Source organism: Salmo salar, chromosome ssa11 (assembly GCF_905237065.1).
Source record: "Salmo salar chromosome ssa11, Ssal_v3.1, whole genome shotgun sequence".
Taxonomy (NCBI): Eukaryota; Metazoa; Chordata; class Actinopteri; order Salmoniformes; family Salmonidae; genus Salmo; species Salmo salar.
The window spans coordinates 92338692-92351915 of record NC_059452.1 but is presented as its reverse complement, the minus strand read 5'-3'; the positions used below and the strand labels follow the sequence as shown (position 1 = coordinate 92351915).

The following is a 13224-nucleotide window of genomic DNA, read 5'->3' as shown; positions in this document are numbered from 1 at the left end:
TGACTGACAGACAGACAGACTCACCTGGCCAGTGTGCTCCGTCTCATCTTTGTTGATGAGGTACATTAAGAAGAACCTGCAGAGGACAGACAGGCAGGTCATTGTGATGGCTGATGGACATGGACACACACTGTTGACTGCCTGACAGGGAGAACACTCACATGTAGTTGGCCAAGTTGTGTTCCTCCAGGGTGTGGGTCTCGAAGCCGTGCGGCGTCGTATCAAAGTAGTCGCTTCCAATTCCACAGATGAAGCACTTGGTCTACAAGAATCAAATAAACAGAAACGGTAGACAAGATGCTGGTATGTGCATAACTATCTGACTCACTCACCTAAAACTGAGGAAAGCAATAAAATAAAAGATTTCTACCTCCATGTCTTCCTTAACCTGCTCCTGTTGGTCTCTGAGCTCTCCGAAGGCATCAATGATCAGACCTGTAGGTAGCACACAAGCTCACAGCCTCACTGGAGAATGGAATTATGACTAGATATCTCCTTCCATCCATTCAGTATGCCCAGACAGAAATTGGCCTTGCTTGAGGTATACTGTACAGTAGTTGGGTAGTGTTTTGGACTGCATAAGAGGGACGGGTGCCTTACCCTGGATGATGGCCAACAGGATGACAATGACAAAGAAGAAGAAGGTGATGTCAAAGACGACCCGGTAGAGCTCGTACACGTCTCCTGCCGGGTCCTCGATCTCGTCCCCTATGCCACCGCCAGCACGCACGCCCACGTACATATGGAAGAGGTAGCACTGATGAAAAGTGGAGGGAAGAGAGCACATTGAATATAGGGCAGGAGTAAGTAGACTGTACTATACAACATACTGTATACCACACAGAGCAGACCAGAGACAGAAACCCTGACTCACAGTCATCATGTCGTCACATTTCATATCCGGCTCATCCTCATCTTCACTCTTGTTGTAAAACTTGCGGAAAAAGATAAAGGCCACTACAGTGTAGAGATACACCACCACTGCCAACAAGCCCAATGTCATCATGAGCTAGGAGGGAAACAGGGAATGAGTAGAATCAGCCACACATTCACTACACATGGAGGCTGGAAGAGTCTTCCTGGTCAGCTCTTACTTGTTTCCCATTGTGGGTGACAGAGGACAGGATAGTACGCAGATCCTTCACACCGATGGCTATGTCCAGCAAGTGACAGGCATAGAAGAAGTTGTTGTAATGTCCAAGAAAGGACATGATCGTGTACCAACACAGATAGAGAAAAGTCTGGGGGGAATAAGATTGAAATAATATACAGTTTATTGTCTGCTCAAAAAAATAAAGGGAACACTAAAATAACACATCCTAGATCTGAATGAATGAAATAATCTTATTAAATACTTTTTTCTTTACATAGTTGAATGTGCTGACAACAAAATCACACAAAAATAATCAATGGAAATCCAATTTATCAACCCATGGAGGTCTGGATTTGGAGTCACACTCAAAATTAAAGTGGAAAACCACACTACAGGCTGATCCAACTTTGATGTAATGTCCTTAAAACAAGTCAAAATTAGGCTCAGTAGTGTGTGTGGCCTCCACGTGCCTGTATGACCTCCCTACAACGCCTGGGCATGCTCCTGATGAGGTGGCGGATGGTCTCCTGAGGGATCTCCTCCCAGACCTGGACTAAAGCATCCGCCAACTCCTGGACAGTCTGTGGTGCAACGTGGCATTGGTGGATGGAGCGAGACATGATGTCCCAGATGTGCTCAATTGGATTCAGGTCTGGGAAACGGGCGGGCCAGTCCATAGCATCAATGCCTTCCTCTTGCAGGAACTGCTGACGCACTCCAGCCACATGAGGTCTTGCATTAGGAGGAACCCAGGGCCAACCGCACAAGCATATGGTCTCACAAGGGGTCTGAGGATCTCATCTCGGTACCTAATGGCAGTCAGGCTACCTCTGGCGAGCACATGGAGGGGTGTGCGGCCCCCCAAAGAAATGCCACCCCACACCATGACTGACCCACCACCAAACCGGTCATGCTGGAGGATGTTGCAGGCAGCAGAACGTTCTCCACGGCGTCTCCAGACTCTGTCACGTCTGTCACATGTGCTCAGTGTGAACCTGCTTTCATCTGTGAAGAGCACAGGGCGCCAGAGGCAAATTTGCCAATCTTGGTGTTCTCTGGCAAATGCCAAACGTCCTGCACGGTGTTGGGCTGTAAGCACAACCCCCACCTGTGGACGTCGGGCCCTCATACCACCCTCATGGAGTCTGTTTCTGACCGTTTGAGCAGACACATGCACATTTGTGGCCTGCTGGAGGTCATTTTGCAGGGCTCTGGCAGTGCTCCTCCAGCTCCTCCTTGCACAAAGGCGGAGGTAGCGGTCCTGCTGCTGGGTTGTTGCCCTCCTACGGCCTCCTCCACATCTCCTGATGTACTGGCCTGTCTCCTGGTAGCGCCTCCATGCTCTGGACACTACGCTGACAGACACAGCAAACCTTCTTGCCACAGCTCGCATTGATGTGCCATCATGGATGAGCTGCACTACCTGAGCCACTTGTGTGGGTTGTAGACTTCGTCTCATGCTACCACTAGAGTGAAAGCACCACCAGCATTCAAAAGTGACCAAAACATCAGCCAGGAAGCACATTTAGGAACTGAGAAGTGGTCTGTGGTCACCACCTGCAGAACCACTCCTTTATTGGGGGTGTCTTGCTAATTGCCTATAATTTCCACCTGTTGTCTATTCCATTTGCACAACAGCATGTGACATTTATTGTCAATCAGTGTTGCTTCCTAAGTGGACAGTTTGATTTCACAGAAGTGTGATTGACTTGGAGTTACATTGTGTTGTTTAAGTGTTCCCTTTATTTTTTTTGAGCAGTGTAGTATGAAGACATACAGTGCATTTGGAAAATATTCAGACCCCTTGACTTTTTCCACATTTTGTTGCGTTACAGCCTTATTCTACATTTACATAAGTATTCAGACCCTTTACTTAGTACTTTGTTGAAGCACCTTTGGGAGCATTTACAGCATCGAGTCTTCTTGGATATGACACTACAAGCTTGGCACACCTGTATTTGGGGAGTTTCCCCCAGTCTTCTCTGCAGATCCTCTCAAGTTCTGTCAGGTTGGATGGGGACAGCTATTTTCAGGTCTCTCCAGAGATGATCGATCGGGTTCAAGTCTGTGCTCTGGCTGGGCCACTCAAGGACATTCAGAAGCCACTGCTGCATTTTCTTGCCTGTGTGGTTAGGGTCGTTGTCCTGTTTGAAGGTGAACCTTCACCTCAGTCTGAGGTCTTGAGTGCTCTGGAGCAGGTTTTCATCAAGGATCTCGCTGTACTTTACTCCATTCATCTTTCTCTCGACCCTGACTAGCCTCCCAGTCCCTAACGCTGAAAAACATCCCCACAGCATGATGCTGCCACCACCATGCTTCACCGTAGCGATGGTGCCAGGTTTCCTCCAGACGTGAAGCTTGGCAATTCAGGCCAAAGAGTTCAATCTTGGTTTCATCAGACCAGAGAATTTTGTTTCTCATGGTCTGATAGTCCTTTAGGTGCCTTTTGTGGTGCCTTTTCTTTCGGGGGCTGTCATGTGCCTTTTACTGAGGAGTGGCTTCTGTCTGGCCACTCTACCATAAAGGCCTAATTGGGGAAGTGCTGCAGAGATGTTTGTCCTTCTGGACGGTTCTTCCATCACCACAGAAGAACTCTGGAGCTCTGTCAATGACCATCAGGTTCTTGGTCACCTCCCTGACCAAGGCCCTTCTCCCCCGATTGCTCAGTTTGGCCAGGCGGCCAGCTCTAGGAAGAGTCTTGGCGGTTCCATTTTAGAATGATGGAGGCCACTGTGTTCTTCTTGGGGACCTTCAATGCTGCAGAATTGTTTTTGTACCCTTCCCCAGATCTGTGCTTCGACACAATCCAGTCTCGGAGCTCAACAAACAATTCCTTCGACATGGCTTGGTTTTTGCTCTGACATGCACTGTCAACTGTGGGAAATTATTTAGACAGGTCTGTGCCTTTCTAAATCATGTCCAATCAATTGAATTTACCAAAGATGGACTCCAATCAAGTTGTAGAAACATTTCAAGGATGATCAATGGAAACAGGATGGACCTGAGCTCAATTTCGATTCTCATAGCAAATAGTCTGATTATTTTTAATACATTTGCAAAAATGTCTAAAAACCTGTTTTCGCTTTTTCATTATAGGGTATTGAGTGTAGATTGTTGAGGGGAAAAAACGATGTAATCCATTTTAGAATAAGGTTGTAACATAACAAAATGTGGACAAAGTCAATGGGTCTGAATAATTTCCAAATGCACTGTATGTATATAGCTCAAAAATTGAAAATACTCTTAATCTATAATCCCTCTTACCCCGTCTGTGAACACAACTCCAAATTTCCAGATCTGGTACTTGAAGTCAATAGACGTAAACCTGAAAAAGATTACTTCAATGACTTTCAGATATTTGTGTAGTAGGTTTAAGTGTCTCAATAACCCAATGAAAGCTCCCCTATAAGATTGGAGAAGTATAACAGCATTACTTAATACCAGGCCAACGTAGAATTGTCGGGTTCCTCCAGCTTCTTATCAGTTTGTTGACTGACATCCAACGAGGCTAAATCCATGCCTAGGAGCTCTGCAATCCTCTCTCTGCCGTAAATATCTCCATACTTATCCAGGACCTGGCCACACAGACACATCATAGAACATTCCATCTAAAGACCAACTCAACCAACTTCATCCACACATAGCCTCTAAGATAAAAAAAAAAACCATCTTACCTTTCGCTTAACAAACTTGTCCCAGTAGTTGCTTGGGAAAGAGCTGTGAATAAACAATTGGAAATGGCACTGAGTTCCAAAGACAGGTATCTTTTAAGCAAGGATTCCTCTCTAAAGTTTTCTGAAAGGAGATGAAATAATACTAGTGGGTATAGGTGGACTTCTAGGAGCTTGTCTGTCCATGCTTACAGTGTGTTGAGTACCAGTCTGTCCCATTGGCCTTTGATGTCATCATCCTCAGGCTGCTCTGTGATGTAAAGACCATCAAACTCCAGTTTCCTGGCCAACTCCTTTTCTCTTTTAAAGATCACAAGAGGGATCTGAGAGGAACACACATTCTCTGTTGTCATTGAGCCGTTCATGTAAAGGTCATCATACAAATCACTCATGTGTTAATGGTAACGGGGCACAGATACACTTGAGGTCTACTGTAGTAGTAGTAGTAGTAGTAGTAGTAGCAGTAGTAGTAGTAGCAGAAGTAGCAGCAGTAGCAGCAATAGTAGTAGTAGTAGTGGTAGCAGCAGTAGTTATAGTAGCAGTAGTAGTAACAGTACTAGCAGCAGTAGTAGTAGTAGTAGTAGTAGTAATAATAGCAGCGGGCAGCAGCAGCAGTAGCAGCAGTGGTGGCAGCATTAGTAGCAGTAGTGGTAGTAGTAGCAGCAGCGCTAACCAGTAACAGCAGTAGCAGTAGTAGCAGCAGCAGCGTTGCAGCAGCAGCAGCGGTGGCAGCAGCAGGTGCTGGCAGCAGCAGCCGGTGTTGTGGCAGCAGCAGCAGCAGCAGCAGCAGCAGCAGCAGCAGCTGTTGCTGCTAACCAGCAACAGCAGCAGCACCAGCAGCAGCAGCAGCGTGTAGCAGTAGTAGCAGCAGCAGTAGTAGTAGCAGCAGCAGTAGTAGAAGCAGTAGCAGCAGTAGTAGCAGCAATAGCTGCAGTGGTAGTAGTAGTAGCAGAAGTAGTAGTAGCAGAAGTAGTAGTAGTTGTAGTTACAGCATTAGTAGTAGTAGTAGCAGCAGTAGTAGCAGCAATAACAGCAGTAGCAGCAGCAGTAGCAGTAGTATTAGTAGCAACAGTAGTTGTAGTAGTAGTAACAGTAGGAGTAGTAGCAATAGTTGCAGTAGTATTATCAGTAGTATTTGTAGCAGCATTAGTAGTAGTAGCAGCAGTAGTAGCAGCAGCAGTAACAGTAGTAGTATTAGTAGTAGTGGTAGTAATAGTAGCAGCAATAGTTGCAGTAGTATTAGCGGTAGTAGTAGTAGTAGCGGCAATAGTTGCAGTAGTAGAACTCGTATTAGCAGCAGTAGCAGCAATAGTTGTATTAGCAGTAGTAGCAGTAGTAGTAGTACCAATAGCAGTATTGGTTGTAGTAGCAGTAGTAGTACAGCAGCAGTAGTAGTAGCAGTAGTAGTAGTAGCAGTAGTAGTAGTAGCAGTAGTAGTAGTAGCAGCAGTAGTAGCAGCAGTAGCAGCAGTAGTAGTGTTGCGGCAGCAGCAGCAGTGGCAGCAGTTGCGGCAGCAGCAGCAGCAGCAGCAGCGGCAGACGCAGCAGCAGTGGCAGCAGTAGCAGCAGCAGCAGCTGTTGCGGCAGCAGCAGCAGCAGCAGCAGCAGTGTTGTGGCAGCAGCAGCAGTAGCAGCAGCAGTAGCAGCAGCCGTTGCAGCAGCGCAGCAGCAACAGTAGCAGCAGCAGTAGCAGTAGTATCAGTAGCAGCAGTAGTAGTAACAGTGGTAGTAGTAGCAATAGTTGTAGTAGTATTAGCAGTAGTATTAGCAGTAGTATTTGTAGCAGCAGTAGTAGTAGTAGCAGTAGTAATAGCAGCAGTAGTAACAGTAGTTGTAGTAGTAGTAGTAGTAGTGGTAGTAGTAGTAGCAGCAATAGTTGCAGTAGTATTAGCAGTAGTAGTAGTAGTAGCAGCAATAGTTGCAGTAGTAGTACTCGTATTAGCAGCAGCAGTAGCAATAGTTGTATTAGCAGTAGTAGCAGCAGTAGTAGGAACCAGCAGCCGGTATTAGTAGTAGCAGCAGCAGCAGCACGGTTGCGCAGCAGCAGCAGCAGCAGCAGTAGCCGCAGCAGCAGTTGTTGTTGCAGCAGCAGCGGCAGTCAGCGTTAGCAGCAGCAGCGGTTGCTGGTAGCGGCGGCCGCAGTGGTAGCAGCAGCAGCAGCGGCTGCTAGCAGCAGCAGTTGCTGCTGCGCAGCAGCAGCGTTGGTGGCAGCGTTAACCAGCAGCAGCAGCAGCAGCGTGCCGCCGTTGCTGCTGGCAGCAGCAGCAGCAGCAGCAGTTGCGCGGTCGCAGTAGCAGCAGCAATAGCGCGTCGTTGCAGCAGGTAGCAGCGTTGCGCAGCAGCAGCAGCAGCAGCAGCAGCGGCAGCAGCGGGTAGCCGCTGGTAGCGTGCAGCAGCAGTGCGGCAGCAGCAGCAGCAGCAGCAGCAGTGGCAGCAGGAGCAGTAGCAGCAGCAGTGTTGGCAGCCGTTGCGGGCACCAGCAGCAGTAGCAGCAGTTGCGGCAGCATTAGCAATAGTCGCAGCAGTTAGCGAGCAGTAGCAGTAGTAGTAGTAGTAGCAGTAGCAGCAGCAGCGTTGCAGCAGCAGCAGCAGTGGTAGCAGCAGCAACAGCAGTAGTAGCAGCAATAGCTGCAGTAGCATTAGCAGCAGTAGCAGCGTAGCAGCAGCAGCAGTAGTAGTAGTAGTAGCAGCAGTAACAGTAGTAGTAGTAGCAATAGTTGCAGTAGTATTAGCAGCAGTAGTAGTAGTAGTAGTAGTAGTAGTAGTAGTAGTAGTAGTAGCGCAGCAATAGTTGCAGTAGTAGTACTAGTATTAACAGCAGTAGTAGCAATAGTTGTATTAGCAGTAGTAGAAGTAGTAGTAGTAGCAGCAGTAGCAGTAGTAGTAGCAGCAGCAGTAGTAGCAGCAGCAGTAGTAGCATCAGCAGTAATAGCAGCAGTAGCAGAAGTAGTAGCATCAGCAGTAGTATTTTTATTTTATTTATTTATTTTACCTTTATTTAACCAGGTAAGCTAGTTGAGAACAAGTTCTCATTTACAACTGCGACCTGGCCAAGATAAAGCAAAGCAGTGCGACAGAAACAACAACACAGAGTTACATGGAATAAACAAGCGTACAGTCAACACAATAGAAAAAAAAAGAAAGTCTATATACAGTGTGTGCAAATGGCATGAGTAGGTATGGCAATAAATAGGCCATATTAGCAAAGTAATTACAATTTAGCAGATTAACACTGGAGTGATAGATGAGCAGATGATGATGAGCAGATGATGGTGTGTAAGTAGTGATACTGGTGTGCAAAAGAGCAGCAAAGTAAATAAAAACAATATGGGAATGAGGTAGGGAGATTGGGTGGGCTATTTACAGATGGACTATGTACAGCTGCAGCGATCGGTTAGCTGCTCAGATAGCTGATGTTTAAAGTTAGTGAGGGAAATGTAAGTCTCCAGCTTCAGCGATTTTTGGAATTCGTTCCAGTCACTGGCAGCAGAGAACTGGAAGGAAAGGCGGCCAAAGAGGAGTTGGCTTTGGGGATGACCAGTGAGATATACCTGCTGGAGCGAGTGCTACGGGTAGGTGTTGTTATCGTGACCAGTGAGCTGAGATAAGGCAGAGCTTTACCTAGCATAGACTTGTAGATAACATGGAGCCAGTGGGTCTGGCGACGAATATGTAGCGAGGGCCAGCCAACTAGAGCATACAGGTCGCAGTGGTGGGTGGTATAAGGGGCTTTGGTAACAAAATGGATGGCACTGTGATAGACTGCATCCAATTTGCTGAGTAGAGTATTGGAAGCTATTTTGTAGATGACAATGCCGAAGTCGAGGATCGGTAGGATAGTCAGTTTTACTAGGGTAAGTTTGGTGGCGTGAGTGTAGGAGGCTTTGTTGCGAGATGTAGCAGCAGTAATATTAGCAGCAGTAGTAGCAGCAGTAGTAGTAGTAGTTGTAGTAGTAGTAGTAGTAACAGTAGTAGTAGTAGCAATAGTTGCAGTAGTATTAGCAGTAGTATTAGTAGCAGCAGTAACAGTAGTAGTAGTAGCAATAGTTGCAGTAGTATTAGCAGTAGTAGTAGTAGTAATAGTAGTAGTAGTAGTACTAGTAGCAGCAATAGTTGCAGTAGTAGTACTAGTATTAACAGCAGTAGTAGCAATAGTTGTATTAGCAGTAGTAGAAGTAGTAGTAGTAACAGCAGTTGCAGTATTAGTAGAAGTAGCAGTAGTAATAGCATCAGTATTAGTAGCAGCATCTACTACTGTAGAAGCCTCACCTTTAGACAGTTGTAACCGATGATGCAGAGGAAGGCGATGACGGTGTGCAGGGTAGCCAGGAAGGTGAGGGTGGGCTGCATGTAGCCAGTGCTCTCCTCCAAGAAGAAGTAGACTGGGCCCCCCTCCTCTTCCTCGTCTCCTCCTTCCTCCCCACCAGATCCCTCCATCTCCTCCGCTGAGCCCTCAAACAGCCCACTTCCCTCAAACAGCACTCCCAACCCTGAGCCCTCAAACATGCCAGAGCCCTCCACCTCATCACCTTCTCCAGGGGGGCTGTCCGACACCTGCACAATGGACACAGGCAGACACAGAAAAACAAATGCATTACTAACATTTAACACTAGATGTTATAGGCATTCGAATTGAACGCAGTCAATTCATGAAGTGACTTGAATAAAACATTAAAACATTGAAAAACTTTTGAATGAAATCATTTCAAATTTTCAGTTTATTGAGAAGTCATTGCAAATAGATGCTATTTGTGTCAATTATAGAATTGGAGTGATAGTAAGATATTTAAAGGTGACAGAATATAATATAGAAGCATTTCTTGACCTTGTAGAAGAGTAGAATAAAGTTCAGGGCAAATGCAATGAACAGTGCCAGAAAACGCAGATTGTAAAAGTTCCGAGAGAGGTAGTTCTGGGAAAGAGACAAAATAAGTTGTATTAATCACAGGTGGACGGTGGAATTGACAGTCTGCAAATTGCGACAACAACACGTTGCAAAAACTACTGCAGGATAGAAATTATTTATCTATCATGTCTAACCAAGAATTTGTTTCTTTGGATGTCCAGCTCAGTCCAGAGTTGGAACCCTTGCTCCCTGTGTTGCTTCTTATCTTTCTTAGACTTGGGTTTCTTTTCTATCGCTTCCTCCTGCTTCTCCTCTTTGTTCTCAGCTTCTTTCTCGGCCTTCTCTCCACTTTCAGTGCTGAGAATTAAGTAATAGGGTGTTTTTTGGCACATTCCAACAAACACCACAACATTAAAGCATGTACAGTATGGTTTATAAATGGGGATGAAATAGTTAATCTACTGTACATGTAGGAAGATGGCCTGAGATACTCACTCTGCCTTCTCAGGCTCTGGAGGGGGCTCCTTTATGGCAGGAGCCAGTTCAGCAGCTAGGCCATCAGCTGCTTGGCCATCAACAGCTTGGCCATCAGCTGCTGCAGCAGCACCCTCCTCTGGTTGCTACCAACCACAAGAAAAAGGTCATTAGTATAAGTGAATCTACACATACGTTACTGGAAAACTCACCATGCACTTCTTAGTCTCTGCATTAGAAAGAAAAGGTGCCTCACCGGTTTCCTCTTGGTCAAAGGAGTTCCCTCGGGAGTAGGAGGCTCAACAGTGGCCTCAATTCCCATGTCACCAAGTCCACCAGGAGCATCGATGCGTGGGGTCCCCCCACCTTCCTTGTCTTTTTTGTCCTCCTCCTCCTCCTCCTCTCCACCGCCTGTGTCTATTTGGTCAGTCACCCCTTCTGCCTCCTGCTCCTTCCCAACCTCAGGCTCCTCTGGCAGGTCCCCATGCACCTCATCCTGGGTGGGGTCAGGCATACTGGCCAGGATCTCTGTCACCGTGATGTTCTTTGCTCCCTCCACCAGGCCTCCGCCAAATAGAGTTTGCCAGATGAGCAGGAAGAAGCCCTTACATACACTGTAGATGAAGTGCAGGATGCCGATGAGGATAGTCCAGAAGAAGGTAGCCAGACCCACCACTATCTGCTTGATGGTCATCTTCCTTACCCTGCGGTACTGCCGTCGCAGGTTACGGAATGTGAAGATACTCAGGAAGTTCAATAAGCTGTTGATGAAGTCTGCAAAGGCAGAGATGGACTCTGGCTCTCCTTCCTCTCCATTGCCTTCTTCATCTCCACCTCCTCCTCCTGCATCAGTTCCTCCTTCAGCTGGATCATCATCATCCTCCTCCTTCTCCTCCTCCTCCTGTTCCGAGATCTGGGAGGCGATGTTCATCTCAAAGATAGTGTCCTCGCAGAAGTTGACAAACATCTCCATCTTCTCCGACTCGCCCCCCTCATTAACCACATCAAAGATGAACTGTCGTTTGGACTCTCTGACCTGAGGCATCTCCCACTGTGTGCGGTTTACCTCGCTGATCTCAAAGTAAATACGCTCTATCTTCCTGCTGGCACCCATGATCTCTATACGGCCCAGGAAGGGGCGGAAGTAGTTGAGTACACTCTCTGCCTGCTCTAGGAAGTTCTTCAGCCTGAGGTCATGAGGCACATGTTCAGACAGGTTGGTTAGCAACACTGCAATGTTAAAGCCAATGTCTTTAGCTGGCTCCTGGAAGCGGTCGGCAAACTCCTCAAAGTTTATCATGTCGTTCTCATCAGCCTCTGAGCAGGACAACAGGAATTGGATCTCGGAGGGAGAATACTGTTTCTGGCTGTCCATGGCCTTCTGAAAGTCTTTCTTAGAGATTAACCCTCGGGGGTCAGTCACGTAATCACGGAAGGCGTCTGACGCCACAATGTCCTTCAGTTTGAGGAACATGTCAAAGAACTTGAGGATCATCTCTACGTTGCTGGAGGATTCCACCAGCATGTCCACCATCTGACGGGCAATGGTGCCGTTCACCACATTACCTGGAACACGACATTACAAGGAGGAAAATCATGAAGGAGGTGGGAGAAATTAAAGAGAAAAACAGCAGAAAGATAGAAAGTCTGTCATAAAAATGTGATTTTACCCTCTAGTAGAGAGAGCAACATAACCACCATGTCTTTCTGGAGGTCCAGTAGCTCCTTCAGCAGGCCAATCTGGCTGGAGTCCTACGAGACAGTACAAACATATACACAACACTTCACAACAATGGCATTTACTGTTACTACAGTGCATTTCAGGCCTGCAGTCAAAAGTTTGGACACACCTACTCATTCAAGGGTTTTTCTTTATTTTACTATTTTCTACATTGTAGAATAATAGTGAAGACATCCAAACTATGAAATAACATATATGGAATCATGTAGTAATCAAAAAAGTGCTAAACAAATTAAAATATATTTCAATATTTCAGATTCTTCAAAGTAGCCTTGACGACAGCTTTGCACACTCTTGGCATTCTCTCAACCAGCTTCACGAGGTAGTCACCTGGAATGTGTTTCAATTAACAGGTGTGCCTTGTTAAAAGTTAATTTGTGGAATTTCTTTCCTTCTTAATGCGTTTGAGCCAATCAGTTGTGTTGTGACAAGGTAGGGGTGGTATACAGAAGATAGCCCTATTTGGTTAAAGACCAAGTCCATATTATGGCAAGAACAGCTCAAATAAGCAAAGAGAAATGACAGTCCATCATTACTTTAAGACATGAAGGTCAGTCAATCCGGAAAAAATAAAGTTTCTTCAAGTGCAGTCGCAAAAACCATCAAGTGCTATGATGAAACTGGCTCTCATGGGAACCGCCACAGAAAGGAAGATTCAGAGTTATCTCTGCTGCAGAGGATAAGTTCAGTAGAGTTACCAGCCTCAGAAATTGCAGCCCAAATAAATGCTTCACAGAGTTCAAGTAACAGACACATCTCAACTTCAACTGTTCAGAAGATACTGCGTGAATCAGGCCTTCATGGTCAAATTGCTGCAAAGAAACCACTACTAAAGGACACCAATAAGAAGAAGAGACTTGCTTGGGCCAAGAAATACGAGCAATGGACATTAGACCAGTGGAAATCTGTCCTTTGGTCTGATGAGTCCAAATTTGAGATTTTTGGTTCCAACCACTGTTTTTTTGTGAGACGCAGAGTAGGTGAACAGATGATCTCTGCATGTGTGGTTCCCACCGTGAAGAATGGAGGAGGAGGTGTGATGGTGTGGGGGTGCTTTGCTGGTGACACTGTCTGTTATTTATTTAGAATTCAAAGCACATTTAACCAGCATGGCTACCACAGCATTCTGCAGCGATACGGCATCCCATCTGGTTTGTGCTTAGTGGGACTATCATTTGTTTTTCAACAGGACAATGACCCAACACACCTCCAGGATGTGTAAGGGCTATTTGACCAAGAAGGAGCGTGATGGAGTGCTGCATCAGATGACCTGGTCTCCACAATCACCCGACCTCAACCCAATTGAGATGGTTTGGGATGAGTTGGACAGCAGAGTGAAGGAAAAGCAGCCAACAAATGCTCAGCATATGTGGGAACTCCTTCAAGACTGTTGGAAAAGC

The 13224-nt window shown here is 46.3% G+C and overlaps 1 protein-coding gene across 4 annotated transcripts in view; it reads right to left on the bottom strand.

Annotated features, from left to right (window-relative positions):
- The window catches only part of LOC106563560 (ryanodine receptor 1), a 138381-nt gene that overhangs the window by 2612 nt on the left and 122545 nt on the right, over window positions 1-13224 (bottom strand). For all 4 annotated transcript variants that reach the window (XM_045690076.1, XM_014129242.2, XM_014129244.2 and 1 more), the window contains 16 exons: window positions 11754-11835; window positions 10340-11649; window positions 10105-10229; window positions 9804-9966; window positions 9589-9675; window positions 9033-9317; window positions 4957-5087; window positions 4768-4810; window positions 4535-4668; window positions 4358-4418; window positions 1095-1241; window positions 875-1009; window positions 601-757; window positions 371-435; window positions 162-262; window positions 25-76 (listed from right to left, as the gene is read on the bottom strand). In XM_045690076.1, the coding sequence (XP_045546032.1) occupies window positions 25-76; window positions 162-262; window positions 371-435; window positions 601-757; window positions 875-1009; window positions 1095-1241; window positions 4358-4418; window positions 4535-4668; window positions 4768-4810; window positions 4957-5087; window positions 9033-9317; window positions 9589-9675; window positions 9804-9966; window positions 10105-10229; window positions 10340-11649; window positions 11754-11835 (3078 nt within the window). The remainder of the gene's footprint in view (window positions 1-24; window positions 77-161; window positions 263-370; window positions 436-600; window positions 758-874; window positions 1010-1094; window positions 1242-4357; window positions 4419-4534; window positions 4669-4767; window positions 4811-4956; window positions 5088-9032; window positions 9318-9588; window positions 9676-9803; window positions 9967-10104; window positions 10230-10339; window positions 11650-11753; window positions 11836-13224) is intronic.